This window comes from Phocoena phocoena, chromosome 2 (assembly GCF_963924675.1).
Source record: "Phocoena phocoena chromosome 2, mPhoPho1.1, whole genome shotgun sequence".
Taxonomy (NCBI): Eukaryota; Metazoa; Chordata; class Mammalia; order Artiodactyla; family Phocoenidae; genus Phocoena; species Phocoena phocoena.
The window spans coordinates 99660712-99680496 of NC_089220.1; the positions used below are offsets into that span (position 1 = coordinate 99660712).

Consider the following 19785-nt stretch of genomic DNA (forward strand, 5'->3'; position numbering starts at 1 on the left):
CAGAAATGATTAATTTCAATGTAGCCAGTTTATAAACTTTTTTTATGGCTCATGACTTTTTTATCCTTCTAAAAAAGTTTTTGCCATTCTCAAGTTTATAACAACCTTCTCTTATGTTTTCTTCTAGAAATTTTTTAGTTTCAGTTTTTTTGTGTTATAGCATGATAGAATATAACAAGTGTTGGCAAGGACGTGCAGAAACTGGAACCCTCCTGCATTGGTAGTAGTAATGTACAATGGTGCAGCCTTTGTGGAAAAACAGTTGGGCACTTCCTCAAAAAATTAAACACAGAATTATCATATGACTCAGCAATACCACTGCTAGGTATTTACCCAAAAGAATTTGAAAAAGATATTCAAACAAAAACTTGTACACAAATGTTCATAGCAGTAACATTCACGACAGTCAAAAAAAAAGGTGTAAACAAACCAAATATCCATAAACTGTCGAATAGATAACAAAATGTTACATATCCATGCAATGGACTATTACTCAGCCAAAAAAAATGAATGAAATACTGATACCTGCTACAAAATGGATAAACCTCCAAAATATTATTCTAAGGGGAAAAAAATCCCAACACAAAAGATCACATATTGTATGATCCCACTTATATGATATACCCAGAATAGCCAAATTCATAAAGACAGAAAGCAGATTAGTAGTTGCCAGGGTCTAGGAGAGCACAGAAAGGGCAGTGACTGCTTAATGCATGTATCCTTTTGGGGTAATGAAAATGTTTTGGAACTAGACAGAGATAATGGTTACACAATATTGTGAATGTACTAAATGCTGCTTTAAAACAGTTAAAGTAGTCAATTTTATGTTACATGAATTTTACCTCAATTAAAAAAAAACACTTTAAGGAGAAACACACAAATCCACAAATATATGGTTAGAGTCATCAGCAATCCTCCCTCCACAACTGATATAACAACTAAATAGAAAATCAGCAAGGATATAGAAGAACTCAACAAAACTATCAATCAGTAGGATCTAATTGACATTTATAGAACATTTCACCCAAAATAGCAGAATACGTATTCTTTTTAAATGTTCACAGAATTTAAAGCAAATAAAATCATATTGAGTGTGTTCTCTGATCACAATGGAATCAAACTAGAAATCAATAATTTTAAAAAAACACAAAAATTTCTGGACATTTGGTCACTAAGTAACATACTTTTAAGTAATCCATTGGTTAAAGAGGAAGTCTCAAGAAAATAAATACATCAGAGTTAATGCAAATGAAAACAAGACATCAAAACTTGTAAGATGAAACAAACAGTTTTGAGAGAAATTTATAGCACCAAATGCATCCATTTTTTTAAATGCATTTATAGCATTAAGGGCATGCATGTAGGAAATGTCTCAAATCAATAATCTAAGCCAAAAACAAAACAAAACAAAAAACTACATCTTAACCAACAAGGACCTACTGTATAGCACAGGGAACTATTCTCAATATCCTGTAATAACCTATAAGGAAAAAGAGTCTGAAAAAGAATTTTAAAATTAATAATAATCTAAACTACTACACCGCAAGAACCCATAAAAAGGAAGCAGAAGGAAGTAAATGAAGAGCAGAAATCAGTGGAATTGAAAATAGAAAACCAATAGACAATATCAATTAGGCAAAATGCTGGCTCTCTTTAAAATATCAATGAAATTGAAACCATGAATCTCCTAGAAGGAAACACAGGGGGGTAAGTTCCTCTATATCAGTCTTGGCAATATTTTTTTGTATCTGACACCAAAAGCAAAATAAACAAGTGGGATTACATCAAACTAAAAAGCTTCTGCACAGCCAAGAAAATCACCAACAAAATGAAAAGGCAACCTATGGAATGGGAGACGACATTTGCAAATCCTGTATCTGATAGGAGTTAATGTCCAAAATACATAAAGAAGACATAAAATTTAACAGAAAAGAATTAAAAAACCCAATTAAAAAATGGGCAGAGTATCTGAACAGATTTTTTTTCCAAAGAAGATATACAAATGGCCAACAGGTACATGAAAAGGTACTCAACATCACTAAACATCAGGGAAATGCAAATCAAGATCACAATGAGATACCTGTTAGAATGGCTATCATCAAAAAAACCCTGAGAGATAATAAGAGTTGGGTGCATATGTGGTAAAAAGGGAACCCTTATCACTGTGGGTGGAAATGTAAATTGGTGCCAGTATAGAGGGTCCTCAAAAAATTAAAGACAGAACTATCATGTGATCCAGCAATCCCACTTCCAGGTATATATCCAAAGGAAATGAAAACAGGATCTTAACAAGGTATATGCACTCCCATGTTCATTGCAGTATTACTCACAATAGCAAAAATATGGAAACAACCTAATTGTCCATCAACATATGAATGGATAAAAAAATGTGGTACATCTATATAAAATGGAATATTATTCAGCCATAAAAAATAATGAAATCCTGCTATTTTTGACAACATGGATGGGCCCTGAGGGCTTTATGCTAAGTGAAATGAGCTGGACAAAGAAAGACAAATATTGCATGGTAACACTTATATGTGGAATCAAAAAAGAAGAAAAAAATGTCAAACTCATTGAAAGAGAAAGTTGAAAAGTGGTTGCCAGAGGCTGGCGGGGGTGGGGGGGGGGAATAGGAAGAGATTGGTAAAACGGTACAAATTTCTGGATCTAAAACAAATAAGGTCTGAGGATCTAGTGTAAAACATGGTGGCTATAGTTGATAACACTTTCTTGTATAAATGAAATTTCCAAAGAGAGTAGAACTTAAAATATTCTCACACATAAAAAAACAAATCTGTTAAGTGACAGATGTGTAATTAACTAGATGGGGGAATCTTTTTACAATGTAAATGTTTATCAAATCACCACAGTGTACACTTTAAATATCTTACAATTTTATGTGGCAATTATACCTCAAGAAAGCTGAAATTTAAAGAAAAATCAGATAAAATTAAATCCTAATGTAAGAGTGACCAAAAAAATGAAGAAACAAACTATCAATACCAGAAATGAAACACTAGAGACTCTGCAGACATTAAAAGGATAATAGTACAAACTATTCTACACACCTAAGTTTGACAATTTAGACAAAATGGATCACTTCTTTGAAAAACACAAGTCACCAAAACTCACCAAATATGAAATAAGATAATTTGAATAACTCTATTCAGTAACTAATAAGAATATTGAGGGGATGAGACAAGATGGTGGGGTAGTAGGACTTCAGCTCACCTCCTCTCACAAAAATACCAAAATTACAACTAACTGCTGAACAACCATCGACAAAAAAGACTGGAACCTACCATACAAGATGTTCTACATCCAAAGACAAAGAAGAAGCCACAACTAGATGGTACTAAGAGTGCTTTCACGATATAATCAAATCCCATACCTGCCAGGTGGGTGACCAATAATTATATCGCAGAGGTTCTCCCACAGGAGTGAGAGTTCTGAGCCCCACGTCAGGCTCCCCAGCCTGAGGGTCTGGCGTTGGGAGGAGGGACAAGTGTACATGGAACATTCTCCAGGATAGATCACAAGCTAAGCCACAAAGGAAGCCTCAGTCAATTTAAGTAAACTGAAATCATACCAAGCATCTTTTCTGACCACAGTGCTATCAGATTAGAAATCAACTACAAGGACTTCCCTGGTGGCGCAGTGGTTAAGAATCCACCTGACAATGCAGGGGACACGGGTTAGAGCCCTGGTCTGGGAAGATCCCACATGCCATGGAGCAACTAAGCCCGTGTGCCACAAATACTGAGCCCGCATGCCACAACTACTGAAGCGCGCACGCCTAGAGCCCATGCTCCACAACAAAGAGAAGCCACCACAATGAGAAGCCTGTGTACCACATCGAATAGTAACCCGTGCTTGCCACAACTACAGAAAGCCCGTGCTTAGCAACGAAGACCCAATGCAGCCGAAAATAAATTTTAAAATTTATCAATAAAAAAAAATCAACTACAAGAAAAAAACTGTAAAAAACACAAACATATGGAGGCTAAACTATGTATTACTGAACAACTGATGGATCACTGAAGAAATCAAAGAGTAAATCAAAACATACCTAGAAACAAATGAAAATGAAACCTCAATGATCCAAAACCTATGGGATGCAGCAAAAGCAGTTCTAAGAGGGAAGTTTACAGCAACACAATCTTAACTCAGGAAACAAGAAAAATCCCAAATAAACCACCTACCATTACACCTAAAGCAACTAGAGAAAGAAAAACAGACAACACCCAAAGTTAGTAGAAGGAAAGAAATCATAAACATCAGAACAGAAATAAATGAAACAGGGATGAAGGAAACAATAGAAAAGGTCACTGAAACTAAAAGCTGGTTCTTTGAAAAGATAAACAAAATTGATAAACCTTCAGCCAGACTCATCAAGAAAAAAAGGGAGAGGGCTCAAATCAAAAAAATTAGAAATGGAAATGGAAAAGTTACAATGGACACCACAGAAATACAAAGGATCATAAGAGACTACTACAAGCAACTATACACCAATAAAATGGATAACCTAGAAAAAACGGACAAATTCTTAGAAAGGTACAACTTTCCAAGACTGAACCAGGAAGAAATAGAAAATATCGAGTTGGCCAAAAATTCGTTCATGTTTTCCTGTAACATTTCATGGAAAACCCAAACGAACCTTTTGGCCAACCCAATACGAACAGACCTATCACAAGTACTGAAATTGAAACTGTGATTAAAAATCTTCCAACAAACAAAAGCCCAGGACCAGAACTCTAGCAAACACAGGTGAATTCCAGCAAACATTTAGAGAAGAGGTAACACCTATCCTTCTGAAACTCTTCCAAAAATTGCAGAGGAAGGAAACACTCCCAAACTCATTCTATGAGGCCACCATCGCCCTGATACCAAAACCAGACAAAGATACCACAAAAAAGAAAATTACAGTCCAATATCTCTGATGAACACAGATGCAAACATCCTCAACAAAATACTAGCAAGCTAAATCCAACAATACATTAAAAGGATCATACACCATGATCCAGTGGGATTTATCCCAGAGATGCAAGGATTTTTCAATATCTGCAAACAAACCAATCAGTGTGATTCACCACATTAACAAATTGAAGAATAAAAACCATATGCCCATCTCAATAGTTGCAGAAAAAGCTTTTGAAAATATTCAACACTCTTTCATGATAAAAACTCTTCAGAAAGTGGGAATAGAGGGAACATAACTCCACATAATAAAGGCCACATACGACAAACCCACAGCAAACATCCTTCTCAACGGTGAAAAGCTGAAAGCATTTTCTCTAAGATCAGGAACAAGACAAGGATGTACACTCTCATCACTATAATTCAACGTATTTTTGGAAGTCCTAACATGCAATCAGAGAAGAAAAAGAAACAGAAGGAATCCAAATTGGAAAAGATGAAGTAAAACTGTCACTGTTTGCAGATGACATGATACTATACATAGAAAATCCTAAAGATGCTACCAGAAAACTACTAGAGCTCAACAATGAATTCGGTAAAGTTGCAGGATACAAAGTTAATACACAGAAATCTCTTACATTTCTATACAATAACAATGAAAGATCAGATAGAGAAACTAAGAAAACTATTCCATTTACCACTGCATCAAAAAGAATAAATTACCTGAGAATAAACCCACCTAAGGAGGCAAAAGACTCTTACTCTGAAGAGCATAAGGTACTGATGAAAGAAATCAAAGATGACACAAACAGATAGACAGATATACCATGCTCTTGGATTGGAAGAATCTATACTGTTAAAATGATTATACTACAAAAGGCAACCTACAGATTCAATGCAATCCCTGTCAAATTACCAATGGCATTTTTCATAGAACAAAAAATTTCACAATTTGTATGGAAACACAAAAGACACCAAATAGCCAAAGCAATCCTGAGAAAGAAAAACAGAGCTGGAGGAATCATACTCCCTGACTTCAGTTTATACTATAAAGCCTCAGTCATGAACATAGTATGGTAGGGCTTCCCTGGTGGTGCACTGGTTAAGAATCTGCCTGCCAATGCAGGGGACACAGATTCGAGCCCTGGTCTGGGAAGATCCCACATGCCATGAGCAACTATGCCCGTGCGCCACAACTGCTAGCCTGCACTCTAGAGCCCGTGTGCCACAACTACTGAGCCCACGTGCCACTACTACTGAAGCCCACGTGCCTAGAGCCCATGCTCTGCAACTAGAGAAGCCACCGCAGTGAGAAGCCCGCTCACCACAACAAAGAGTAGCCCCTGCTCGCCGCAACTAGAGAAAGCTCACGTGCAGCAATGAAGACCTAATGCAGCCAAAAATAAAAAAACAAACAAAAAAACAGTATGGTACTTGCACAAAAACAGAAATATAGATCAATGGAATAGGATAGAAAGCCCAGAAATAAACCCATGCACCTATGGTCAAGTAATCTATGACAAAGGAGGCAAGAATATACAATGGAGAAAAGACAGTCTCTTCAATAAGTGGTGGTGGGAAAACTGGACAGCTACAAGTAAAAGAATGAAATTAGAACATTCTCTAATACCATACACAAAAATAAATTCAAAATGGATTAATGTAAGACCAGATACTATAAAACTCTTAAAAGGAAAACATAGGCAGAACACTCTTTTACATAAATCGTAGCAATATCTTTTTTGATCCACCTCTAAGAGCAATGGAAATAAAAACAAAAATAAACAAATGAGACCTAATGAAACTTAAAAGCTTTTGAACAGCAAAAGAAGCCATAAACAAAATGAAAAGACAACCCACAGAATGGGAGAATATATTTGGAAATAATGCAACTGACAAGGGCTTACTCTAAAGTATACAAACAGCTCATACAGTTCAATATCAAAAAAACAAACAACCTAATCAAAAAATGGGCAGAAGATCTAAAGAGACATTTCTCCAAAGAAGACATACAGACGGCCAAAAAGCACACAAAAACATGCTCAACATCACTAAAACTACACTGAGGTATCATACCACATCGGTCAGAAGGGCCATCATCAAAAAGTCTACAACAATAAATGCCAGAGTGGGTGTGGAGAAAAGGGAACCCTTCTACACTGTTGGTGGGAATGTAAATTGGTACAACCACTACGGAGAACGGTATGGAGGTTCTCTAAAAAACTAAAAATAGAACTACCATTTGACTCAGCAATCCCACTCCTGGGCATATATCCAGAGAAAATCATAATTCAAAAAGATACATGCAGCCCAATGTTCACTGCAGCACTATTTACAGTAGCCAAAACATGGAAGCAACCTAAATGTCCATCAACAGAGGAATGGATAAAGAAGATGTGGTACATATATAAAATGGAATATTACTCAGCCATAAAAAAGAATGAAATAATGCCATTTCCAGCAACATGGATGGACCTAGATATTATCATACTAAATGAAGTCAGAGAGAGAAAGATAAATATCATATGATATCACTTATATGTGGAATCTAAAAAACAATACAAATGAACTTACTTACAAAACAGAGACTCACAGCCTTCGAAAACAAATCTATGGTTACCAAAGGGGAAAGGTGAGGGGGAGTGATAAATTAGGCGTTTGGGATTAACATACACACACCACTATATATAAAATAGATAATCAACAAGGACCTACTGTATAGTACAGGGAACTCTCAATATTCTATAATAACCTATATGGTAAAAGAATCAGGAAAAGAATGGATATATGTATAACTGAATCACTTTGCTGTACACCTAAAAGTAACACAATATTATAAATCAACTATACTCCAATATAAAATAAAAACTTTAAAATAAATAAATATACAATAAAATATTGAATTAATATTTTAAAACTCTCAAAAAATAAAACTCCTAGCCTAGATAGTTTCACTGGAAAATTCCAAATGTTTAAAGAATTAACACCAATTCTAAACAATCTCTTCTAGAAAATAGAAGGAAATACTTCTCCATTCATTTTATGAAGACAGTATTACCCTAACACCAGTATAAAAACTGAAAACTAAAAACCAATATTCCTCATGAATATGGATGCAAAAATCCTTAACACATTATTAGGAAACTAAAATCCAGTCATATATTATAAGAAGTATACACCATGACCAAGTGAGATTTATTCCAGTGATGCAAGGTTGTTCAGTAACCCCCCAAAATCAATCAATGCAATCAACCAGGCTAAAGAAGAAAAAGTACATGGTCTTATCAATAGATGTAGAAAAAGCATTTGAAAAAATTCAACACCCTTCATGACAAAAATCTTCAGAAAAACAGTGATAGGAGAAAAAGTCCTCAACTTTATAAAGAGCATCTACAGAAAAAAACTACAATTAACAGAATGCTTTTCCCCTGATAGATAACAAAGAAAGGTGATGTCTACTCTCACCACTTTTATTCAACATAGTGCTAGCCAGTGCTGAGTTTTAGCCAGTACAATAAGCAAAAAAAGTAAATAAAAGGTATATAGATAAGAAAGCAAGAAATAAAACTGTCCCTGTTTGCAGAAGACATGACTATGTATGGAAAAACAAACAAACCAACTCCTACAGCTACTAAGTGAATTCAGCAAGGTCATGAGATGCAAGATAAACATTAAAAAAGTCAATTCACTAGCAATGAGTATGTGGGCAATGATACTAAAACTTAAATTCCATTTACAATCACTCAAAAAACTGAAATACTTAGATGTAAATCTAACAAAACATGTACAAGATTTGTAAGCTGAAAACTATAAAACATTGATGAAAAAATTCAAAGATCATCTAAATAGACTTGACTCTTGAACAACACAGGGGTTAATCCACAAAATTTAGTCAGCTCTTTATATCCACAATTGCTCTATATCTGTGGAATCAACCAACCATGGACTGTGTAAATAGTAGTATTTACTACTGAAAAATATCTGAAGAGAAGTGGACTCACACAATTTAAACCCGTGTTGTTCAAGGGGCAACTGTAAATGGAGAGTCATTCTGTGTTCATGGACTGGAAGACTCAATATAATGAATATGTCAATTTTCCCCAAATTGATATTCAGACTTAATATAATTCCTATCAAATTCCCCAATGACTATTTGTAGATACAGACAAGATTATCCTGCGTGTCCGGAGCCTTGCTCCACAACGGGAGACGCCACAACAGTGAGAGGCCCACGTACCGCAAAAAAAACAAAAAAAAAACTGTGGTACTGCTGAAGGGATAGACACATAGATCAACAGACAAAATAGAGATCCCAGGAATATACACACAAATATGCTCAACTGTGTTTTAAACAAAGGTACAAAAGCAACTCAGTGTAAGAGAGAAAACCTTTTCAACAAATAGTGTGGAACAACTGGACACAGAGAAGCAAAAATGAAACCTGACCTAAGTCTCATACCTTATAAACAAAAATTAACTGAAAATGAAACCTTTTAGGAAAAAAAAAGGAGAAATTCTTCAGGATGTAGGCAAAGACTTCCTAGAATTGATACCAAAGTATGATCCATAAAAACAGAAATTGATAAATTGGACTTCACAGAAATTGAAAACATTTACTTGGAAAACGACTTTGTTAAGAGGATGAAAAGACAAGCTATAGACTGAGTGAAAATATTTGTAAACCACACACCTGACAAAGGACTAGTACCTAGAATACATAAAGAACTCTTAAAATTCTACAATAAGTGAACAAAAAACACCCATTTAGAAAACTGACAAATCTTGATTTGTTGATATTATTGTTCAACACTATATTCCATGGTTTTCTGACTACTTATTTTATATAGTAATGTGAAGTACTGAAACATTCAAATATAAATTATGGATTTATTTCTCCTTTCAGTTTTTACAGTTTTGCTGCATGTATTTTGAAGTTTTACTTAGGTTCACACACCTTTAGGGCTATTACATCCTCTACATGAATTTAGCCTATTCATCATGATTTCTACTCTAACATGCTCTTGGTTGGTGTTGGTATGGTATATCTTTCTCCATCCTTTTGCTTTTAAACCATACGTGTCTTCATATTTAAATTATGTTCCTTTGTAGATAATATAGTTGCATCATGCTTTTGATGCACTTTGTGAAATGCTGCCTGGGTCTAGCATTTTTACCCATCCTGAAAATCTCTTTTAACTGTAGTGTTTATACTATTTACATATAAGGTAATTATCAATATGGTTAGGTTTAAATCTATTATCTTTCTACTGCTTCATCTCAAAATGATACTCTTCTCTATGTTAATCATTCCTTCAATTTCCAAAACTTACTTTTAGTTTCTTCCTATGTATTTCTGCTTGTTCTTCCTGGTATAATTCCTGTTGCACTTGTTCTAAATCTTCACGTTGTCGCAGCATTTCTTCCAATCTCTGAGTCAGCTATTAAATTTTAAAAAAACACACAAACATGTAAAGAATCAAATTCTATGACAAATATTTCAGAATTTCTCCAGTGTTAAAGAAATGGTTATTTTAATACCATATTCTGAAGCTGTAGCCTTTTTTCTTCACTTTCTTGAACTTTTGCCATCCTATCTTCTTCTCTTTGTTGCTGCATCTTGGCAAACTCTATGATTTTTCTGTTTTCTTCTTCCATTTCCTCATGTTTCTTTTTTCTCCAGAGAGCCTGCTCTTTCTTAAAGTCTTCTATATACCTTCGAATTGTATTCATTTTTTCTAACTTTTGTTGTCTTTTCCTAAAAAGCAATAGTGAATGCAGTTGTATGGTAACAAATAATAAAATATCAAAAAATGTAAGTATCATTTCCTTCAGTTGATAATGATGTGGAGAAAAATGGCTTCCCTATTTACAACTTTTTCATTCTTTCATGCAACAAACATTTTGAGTGTTTAGTATGTGCCACTAAATATAATAACAGGTATGAATTTTCTCTGAGTCAACTACTACTATGCCTCTTCTCTAACCTATTATGATGTTTTATGCATCTCACTTCAGAAAGGCCACCACCTGTTTATATATGTTTCACAGCACTCTACACTTTAGCTGTCTACCAGGGAAACTGAACAGAAAACAAGTTCTCTTGATATGGGCTTACTTAAGAAAATCAAAGTTTAGCCATTGTCACTTAATAAGTATTTCTTAACTATCAGACAATTAATTATCATGCTAACAAAGATAAGTAAGACTTGGGGGCTTCCCTGGTGGTACAGTGGTTGAGAGTCCGCCTGCCAGTGTGGGGGACACGTGTTCGAGCCCTGGTCCAGGAAGATCGCACATGTCGCGGAGCAACTAGACCCATGTGCCACAACTACTGAGCCTGCGCTCTAGAGCCCGCGAGCCACAACTACTAAAGCCCGCACACCTAGAGCCTGTGCTCCACCACAAGAGAAGCCACTGCAATGAGAATCCTGCGCACCACAACAAAGAGTAGCCCCGGCTCGCCGCAACTAGAGGAAGCTGGCACACAGCAACAAAGACCCGACGCAGCCATGAAGGAAGGAAGAAAGAAATTTAAAAAAAAAAAAAAAAAAAAAAAAAAGAGAAGACTTGGTCTCAGTTTATGTGATAACATTTACTGGGACTTACCATGTACTGGGCACTGTTTAGGTGATTTACTCTTCATGACAAGCCTGAGATAAATCTAATGTAAATGTTTAGGCATGTAAGAAAGTTGGGATAAACTTACAATTGATCTTCTTCATAGATTTTCCTAACAATTTCATCAATCATGAGTTTCTCTTTCAGCAGTTGCTCATAAGCTTCCTGCTTCTTCTTTCCTTGTTCTTCAAGTTGTTTCTCTAAGTCACGATTGTACTGTGCTTTTACTTTGTTTCGTTTTTCCTCCACAGCATTCTCTTCCTTTATTAATCTCTCGTGTTCTTCCATCATAGTTTTGGCAATTTCAGCATCACGTTTCTGTTATTAAAACAAAATTCATCTTTCCACTTTCAAATCTGAGCACAGTAGGATAGAATACTTTTAGCAGATGGAATTGAATACTATAAAGCCTGTTATATAAAATATTATGTAACTGTGTAGGTAAAAAGCAAAGGTAAGTCACTGTCACCTGAAGGGCTTGAATGATGAGTCAAACCCTAAAGAGGCTTTCCTATTCCTTCAAGTAGCTCTCTCAGGGCAATAAGGAGAATAAACTCCACATGTGAAAAACAGTAAGTAAAATTAGAAGTGCTTTGTTAACAACTATGTTAACTGCCAAAGCAGTAGTCATCTTTTTCATCTATTTAAAAGTTGATGTAGGCAATTTTCACAAATTTTAGCTCCACTGGGTATTGGCTGCTATTTAGAGTAAGGACGGTACTATCTTTTTTATACAGGTCTGCTATTAAATAGCTCTGAGCAGCTCTTAAGTTTCTCTCAGCCTAAATTTTCTTTCCTGCTACTGGCCTTTGAAGTCTCCTCTTTCTCATTTATTAAAGGCCCCTGGTAATCATTTTAATTTAATAAAAGGGTCACATATGTCACTGTGCCTGTTTTCTTAGGTTTTAATTCACTCATTCAAGACCATTCCTTCTGAGTTAGACACAACCCCGCTTCTTGAATGGGTTAACCTCCTTACTTGTTTTGAGCATTTTGAAATCATTTAACAAAATGTTTTAAAGTAAATATATTAGGGCACTTTAAAAAATCATCCTTGGGCTTCCCTGGTGGTGCAGTGGTTGAGAGTCCGCCTGCCAATGCAGGGGACACGTGTTCGTGCCCCGGTCCGGGAAGCTCCCACATGCCGCGGAGTGGCTGGGCCCGTGAGCCATGGCTGCTAAGCCTGCGCGTCCAGAGCCTGTGCTCCACAACGGGAGAGGCCACAACAGTGAGAGGCCCGCGTACCTCAAAAAAAAAAAAAAAAGTCATCCTTTACCATTAGGATCACATCCCAAATGCTAGAATGGCTAGCAGCATCAAACATAAAAGAAGAAACAGATTAAAATATGAATGCTAATGCCATTCCTGATCTAATTGATGCCTTTAACATATACACTGTTAATATGACTTGACCAAAATTCTTTCTTTCCTTCTCTTTTCTTAGCACATATTGTACTAGGCGCTATAGAAAAAATGACATGACAAAAACATGTATGTACAAATTGTCACACACTTATGGAAGTACAATGTTCTCATTTCACAGATAAGAAAATTAAGGCTGAGAGAGAGAGCCAAAACTAGCACCTAAATATCCTGACACCTAGTCAAGTCCTAGGAGTATTTGACTTTAATTTTTGTGGATCAATTTTATTTAGAAAATAACAGCAATTCTTTCAACAGCCAGAATAAATATCTACAACTGCCTCGAATAATCAAAATAATTAAACTGCAACCTACTGGTCAAACAGTACATTGTTTATGTTCTACTTTATTTTTTAAAGGGTAGAATATGGCTCATGAAGTGAAGTCTCCTTACCCTCTCCCACCACCTGTCACACCAAAGGTTATCATGTTAACAGCATGCTGTACAACCCACCAGACTTCTTCTATACTAACACACATGCACACACACATTTCACTACGGCCAGCATCTGTTCTTATTTGAAGCCTGTATAACACTGCACTGGTCAAGTATTTTGATATCACCCCTCTAATTCTATGTGTGTGTGAACATGTGTGTTGATATACAGAACATATATGTGTGTGTGTATATACATGCACACACAGATGCTGATATACACATACATACATGTACAAGTTTTTAAAAATGTACTGTGAAATGTATTATTCTCCAATTTTTTTTGCAACTTGCTTTTTTTCCTTTTAACATATAATATATTCTGTGGCCAACTATAAAAGCCAAACTATTTCCCTTTACCTCTTTCTCTTTAATAGCCGTATAACATCTTTGAAAGGAATCTAGGAGAGGGGGAACTCTGCTATCAAAATCCTCTACAAAGTAATAGAGAAATGAGAGAAGGGAACTTAAAAGACTGTGTAACATTGCAATCAGACCTTTTCATCTAAGTCTAGCCTTTATGAGTGACAACGAGAGCTCAGGTGATGACGTACACCCTGCTTTTAAGTGTTAATAAACCCTATTTTATATTATACTGTGTAACACTACTGCTGCGTGTGTCTGAAACTCCTTTGCCCAAGAGTAACTATTACCAGTAATGCACAGTAGGTCAGGAGTAAGAAAAGAGGATAAAAATAGAGGAAAACACGAGAAGAAAAGATTGCTATTTATGAAACAGAAAAGTTTCCTGCTTATAGTTTATTTTTTAAAACATTTTAAAAATTAAAAATTTAGTAACATTCTAAAATACACTGATTATGCTAACAACTTGTATTGCTTTGTCAGAGAATAATCAGTTAGAGACCATCAAGAATGCTGGGAGTTACTGAATACAGCTGTTCATTCTAAGCATCAACCTAATTCCTTGTGTCTCTGAAAGGTTCTACTATTAAATTACACAAAGCTCAATATCCATAATTTCTTACACCTTAAGGATCTGCAAAGTATAAAAGTATTTGAGAAATCTAACAGTGTAAATTCTGTACAGAATGTAACAATTTTCCAAAAATTGGTCTATTTTTGGTTTTCTAAATGAAGCTAAAAATATGGAAAACATAATGACCAGAAACATGATTACCATTTGCTCATATTTAACGGCATCCTTTTCAGCAATCTGAGCTGCTCTTTCTTTACTCATGTAAGCTGCTTTTAATTTCTTCTCCAATTCTCTGAGCTCAATACTGTTTTAAAAAAGACAGAAATTTAAATTTGAGGACCATGTATCTGTTACCATTTTAAAAATAATATGTATCTGCAATTTAAATGAATTTTTTTCTAAATGCATAAAAGATATTTACATTATTTTTAAAATATTTTGAAAAAATACCCCTTTCTCCATTCATCCCAAGAAAAATCAGAATGCATGTGAAAAGAGACATTGTAATTAATTTTTCTAGACAAAACAACCCTTTTATTTTCAATAATCATCACTAAAAATCTTTCTGCCAGTGCCTAGCTCAGAAAAGGTGCTATATCAATATAGGTTAAAATTTCTGTCCAGTTACCAGTACTATTAGGCTAAAAGAATAACTACAGTGGAGAGGTTTAAACCTATACAAGTTACTTAAATTTTGTACCTTGGTTTTGCTATCTGTAAAAGGTGTAGTTTTGGCAATTAAATAAGTTAATGTGTATAACAGTAGACACTCTACTACATATGGTAACTATTTTTTGATGATGATGAAGAGGGAGTAACATGGGCAAGTTTAGGTCACTTCTCTGGGCTTGTTTACTTATCTGTTAAAAAAAATGAGGATTGGCGTCAGATAATCTCTGAATTACTTTTTAATCTATCACTCTCCTAAATTTAATGAAAACAATATGCCATACAAAAATTTTTATTTTACTGTGCCAGTCATAATTCTGAATATGACAGAATATGAGAACTCTGAGTTGGAAGGGCCCTGAGATGTCACCAAGATGTACATGTTAATTCTTACTGGAACAAAGAGTCACTCACCTACCTATAAACTCAACTTACAAGTACCCCCTACCTACAAAGAAACAATCATAAGGGGTAAGGGAAGAGAGAGATTCCTGGTATTATGGTGTGGGTCCTTCTTGCCCTTACCATTGTAGGTGCAAATGTATATACACAAGATTACCTTCTTACATAAAAATAGTGTTAGAAATGAGGACTAAGTTTCTAGGTTAGTCTACATATTTTATTCCACTAAGAATTTGAGATACATTCACAAAGATTTTTGTTAGAGTTGGGTACTAATGATTATGCACCAATATACAAACCCAATCAATTTATAATATTGTCTCTACAAAAAAAATGTGCATTAAATTGCAAACAAACAACATTCAAATAAACGACCTTCATTTGAAGGACAAGGGCACCCATACCCATTGGATATACACCTAGAAGTGAAATGTCTGAGTCACAGGGTAGGCTGTGTTCAAATTGAGTAGATAATGGCAGTTTTCCAAAGCTTTGTCAGATTTACACTCTCATGAACAGTGTCTAAGCACTCGCACCACTCCACACCCTCAGCAACACTTTTGTCTTTTCATAGATTTTAACCATTCTTTTGGGGGATGTAATTTATCACTGGGGTTTTAATTTATGTTTCCCAACTACTAATGGAACTGAGACCTCTTCACATGTTGACTCATCTGTATAACTTCTGTGAAGTTCTTGTTTAATATTTTTAAAGAATTGTTTTCATTTTTATACTGGGTTGTCTACTTCTTATTGTTGCATGAAAGTCTTTTTAAATTTATTTATTTACTTATTATTTTTGGCTGCGTTAGGTCTTTGTTGCTGCACGCCAGCTTTCTCTAGTTGCGTCGAGCGGGGGCTACTCTTTGTTACAGTGCACAGGCTTCTCATTGCGGTGGCTTCTCTTGTTGTGGAGCACAAGCTCTAGGCGCGCAGGCTTCAGCAGTTGTGCACGCAGGCTCAGTAGCTGTGGCTCACGGGCTCTAGAGCACAAGCTCAGTAGTTGTGGCGCACGGGCTTAGCTGCTCCACGGCATGTGGGATCTTTCTGGACCAGGGCTGAAACCCGTGTCCCCTGCATTTGCAGGCGGATTCCCAACCATTGAACCACCAGAGAAGCCCAAAAGTTCTTTATATATTCCGGATACAAGTCTCTTGTTGGTTATATGCATTGCAAATACCTCCTTCCAGTCTGTAGTTACTCTCACAGTGGTTTCTTCAGATGAAGAGTATTCTAATCCACCAATCTTTTTCTTCATTGTCAGTAACTTTTCTGTCATGTTTTAAGAAATGTTGCCCACCCCAAAGACATAAATATATTTTCTTGTGTTAGTCTCTCAAAGCTTTGTTATTTCCCCATTAACTTTTAGACTATAATCCTCCAGGAACTGATTTTTATGCGTGGTGTGAGGCAGAAATCAAGTTCATTTTCTTCCATATGGATATCTAATTGATACAGTATCATTTTTTTAATGTCTATTTCTGAATGCCCTGCAGCGATTCCAAAATGTATATGGAAATGCAAAGTAGGAATGGCTAAAACAATCTTTTTTTTTTTTTTTTTTTTGCAGTACACAGGCCTCTCACCATCGTGGCCTCTCTCGCTGCGGAACAGAGGCTCCAGACATGCAGGCTCAGCGGCCATGGCTCACGGGCCCAGCCGCTCGGCCGGCACGTGGGATCCTCCCAGGCCGGGTCACGAACCCGTGTCCCCTGCATCGGCAGGCGGACTCTCAACCACTGTGCCACCAGGGAAGCCCTAAAACAATCTTTAAGAAGACCAAAATTGGAGACTTCTTCAGGATATGAATACTTATTATAAAGCCACAATATTTAAGATAGTGTAGTTTTAGTACAGGATGAACAAATTGATCAATGGAACAGACTAGAGCAGCTCTTCTCAACTACAAGTTTTAAGCCCTAACGCCCTTAAGCATCTGTTATGTGCAGTGAATTAACTTGGTTCCTCTGGATCTAAAATAATACCAGCTATATACTGTCTTTGAGAAAATTAAAAATACAATCACTCAACTTTCTGTGACACTTGGTTCTCTTATGGAACCCCAGTTGCGGAAGGATGGGATAGAAAAATGCAAAAACAGATGCATGCACATATGCACACTTATTTTATGACAAAACTGGCACTGCAGAGCCAGTTTCCCTTTCTACTACTGCTAGTCAGTTTGGTAAATGTGCTATTTAGTAATTTACCTAAATTTTCAAATTTGCATAAAATTGTTCACAATATCCTGCTATGATCTACAGTGATCTCCCATTTGTACGACCTACAGTTACATCACACTATCTATTCCTAGAATTGGTTATTTGTGCATTCTCTTTTACAGTTATATATTCCTGCCAGGGACTATCAATTTTATTGGCCTTTTTAAAGGCACAATTTTGGGCTTTGTTGATTCTACTTTATGTCTACATTCTAAATTGCTCATTTCTGACATTATCTTTTATCCTACATTATTTTTTAATCACTCCAGATGGGAATTTTCTCTTTATTTTCAAATAATTCCAGATGGAGTCTTCTTTTCTAATAGTCATTTTAGATTATAAGCTATTCTCAAGGAATAGCTTTAGCTATTTATGGGGACAAGTTCTGGGGGTTTTTTAATCCTAGAATTTTTTTCTTGTAAAATATATACAACAAAAATTTGTCATTTTAACCATTTTTAAGTGGACAATTCAGTGGTGTTAATTACATTCATAATGCTCGGCAAGTATCAACACTATTTCCAAACTTATTTTCCAAAAAGAAATGCTGTACCCATGTAAGCAATAACTCCCCATTCCTCCCTTCCCTGCTAATTTACTTTTTGTCTCTGCAAATCTGTCCCTAGATATTTCACGTAAGTGGAATTATACAGTCTTTATCCTTTTGTTTCTGGCTTACTTCACTTAGGATAATGCTTTTCAAGGTTCAACCATATTGCAGCATGTATGAGAGCTTCATTCCCTTTTATACCTGAATAATATTCTACTGTATGTATATGCCACGATTTGTTTATCTACTCATCTGTTGATAGACACTTAGGTGGCTTCTACCTCTTGGCTATTGTGAATAATGTTGCATTGAACATTAGCATACAAGTATCTGATTGAGTCCCTGTTTTCAATTTTTCAGTTCTTTTGAGTGTACACCTAAGGGTGGAATTACTGGACCACATGGTAATTCTGTTTAACTTTTAGAGGAACTGCCAAACTGTCTTCCACAGTGCACCATTTTACATTCCTACCAACAATGTCTGAGGTTTCCAATTTGTCCACATCTTCACCAACACTTATTTTCCATTGTTTTTATTACAGCTATCCTACCAGGTGTGAAATGGTATCTCCTTGTGGTTTTGATTTGCATTTCCCTAATAACAAATGTTGAGTACTTTTTCATGTGCTATTGCCCACTGTCTGTCTGCTTTGGAGAAATCTTTAAGTACCAGGCCCATTTTTGAATTGGGTTGTTTGTCTTTTGTTGTTGAACTGCAGGCATCCTTTATATATTATGGAAATTAAATCTTACCAGAGATACAGTTTGCTTTTCTGGCCTGAGTTCTGAATTAGGAGAAACACAGATAAGCACATTGTGTCAGTCCTTCAGGTAGCTCCCAGGTAGGTTAGAATATACAGACACAATAATTTGCAAATAAGATCTGCTCTTCTTCCTCCAGAACCAGGGCCTGGTACTCTATGGTCTGCTGTCCTCAAGACTGCCTCATAGCTGGGAGGGGATGGAGCAAGGAAAAGTAAAAACACTACAGACTTTGCTTCCATTGCTAAGTTGCCTTTTTCTTGTTTGAGCATGCAGTTGGTTGCTATAAAACTTTGTTGTTCAGAGTTCTTACAAAGTTGATTCTGACAGTTTCTGCTAGTTTGACTGGGAGGACAGGAACTTGGAGCTGCCTACTACACCATTTCTCAGATGTCACTACAATCTTACAACCATTACTATGTGGCATTTTCATTATCATTCAGTTAAAAATACTTTCTAATTTCAATTCTGATTGCTTCTTTGGCCTGGGGTTATTTAGAAGTACATTTTAAAATATCTAAATATACAAAGATTGTCTAGTTTTTGGGGGTCTTTTTGTTACTGTATATCTAGTTTAACTCCACTGTGGTCAGAGAACATACTATGTATGAAATAAATGTGTTAAAAATCTGTTGTATTTGTTCTGGCATAACAAATGGTCTGTTTTCATAAATGGTTCAAACATGTTTATTATAACTACTAATATAGTTGGGTTACATTTACAATCTTAATATATTCTTTCTATTTGTCTTACCTGTTCTGTGTTCTCTCTTCTCTTGTCTCTCTGTTTGGAGTCCCCAAGACCACCCCCACACTGGGTTCCATCACTCACTCAGAGGACTCACAG

The 19785-nt window shown here is 35.8% G+C and overlaps 1 protein-coding gene across 1 annotated transcript in view; it reads right to left on the reverse strand.

Moving 5' to 3' along the window:
* MNS1 (meiosis specific nuclear structural 1) overlaps positions 1-19785 on the reverse strand; it is a 55424-nt gene that overhangs the window by 11382 nt on the left and 24257 nt on the right. Inside the window, exons 4-7 of the mRNA XM_065872123.1 lie at positions 14535-14637; positions 11627-11856; positions 10459-10675; positions 10251-10358 (exon numbers count right to left, since the gene is read on the reverse strand). Coding sequence (XP_065728195.1) covers positions 10251-10358; positions 10459-10675; positions 11627-11856; positions 14535-14637 — 658 coding nt within the window. The remainder of the gene's footprint in view (positions 1-10250; positions 10359-10458; positions 10676-11626; positions 11857-14534; positions 14638-19785) is intronic.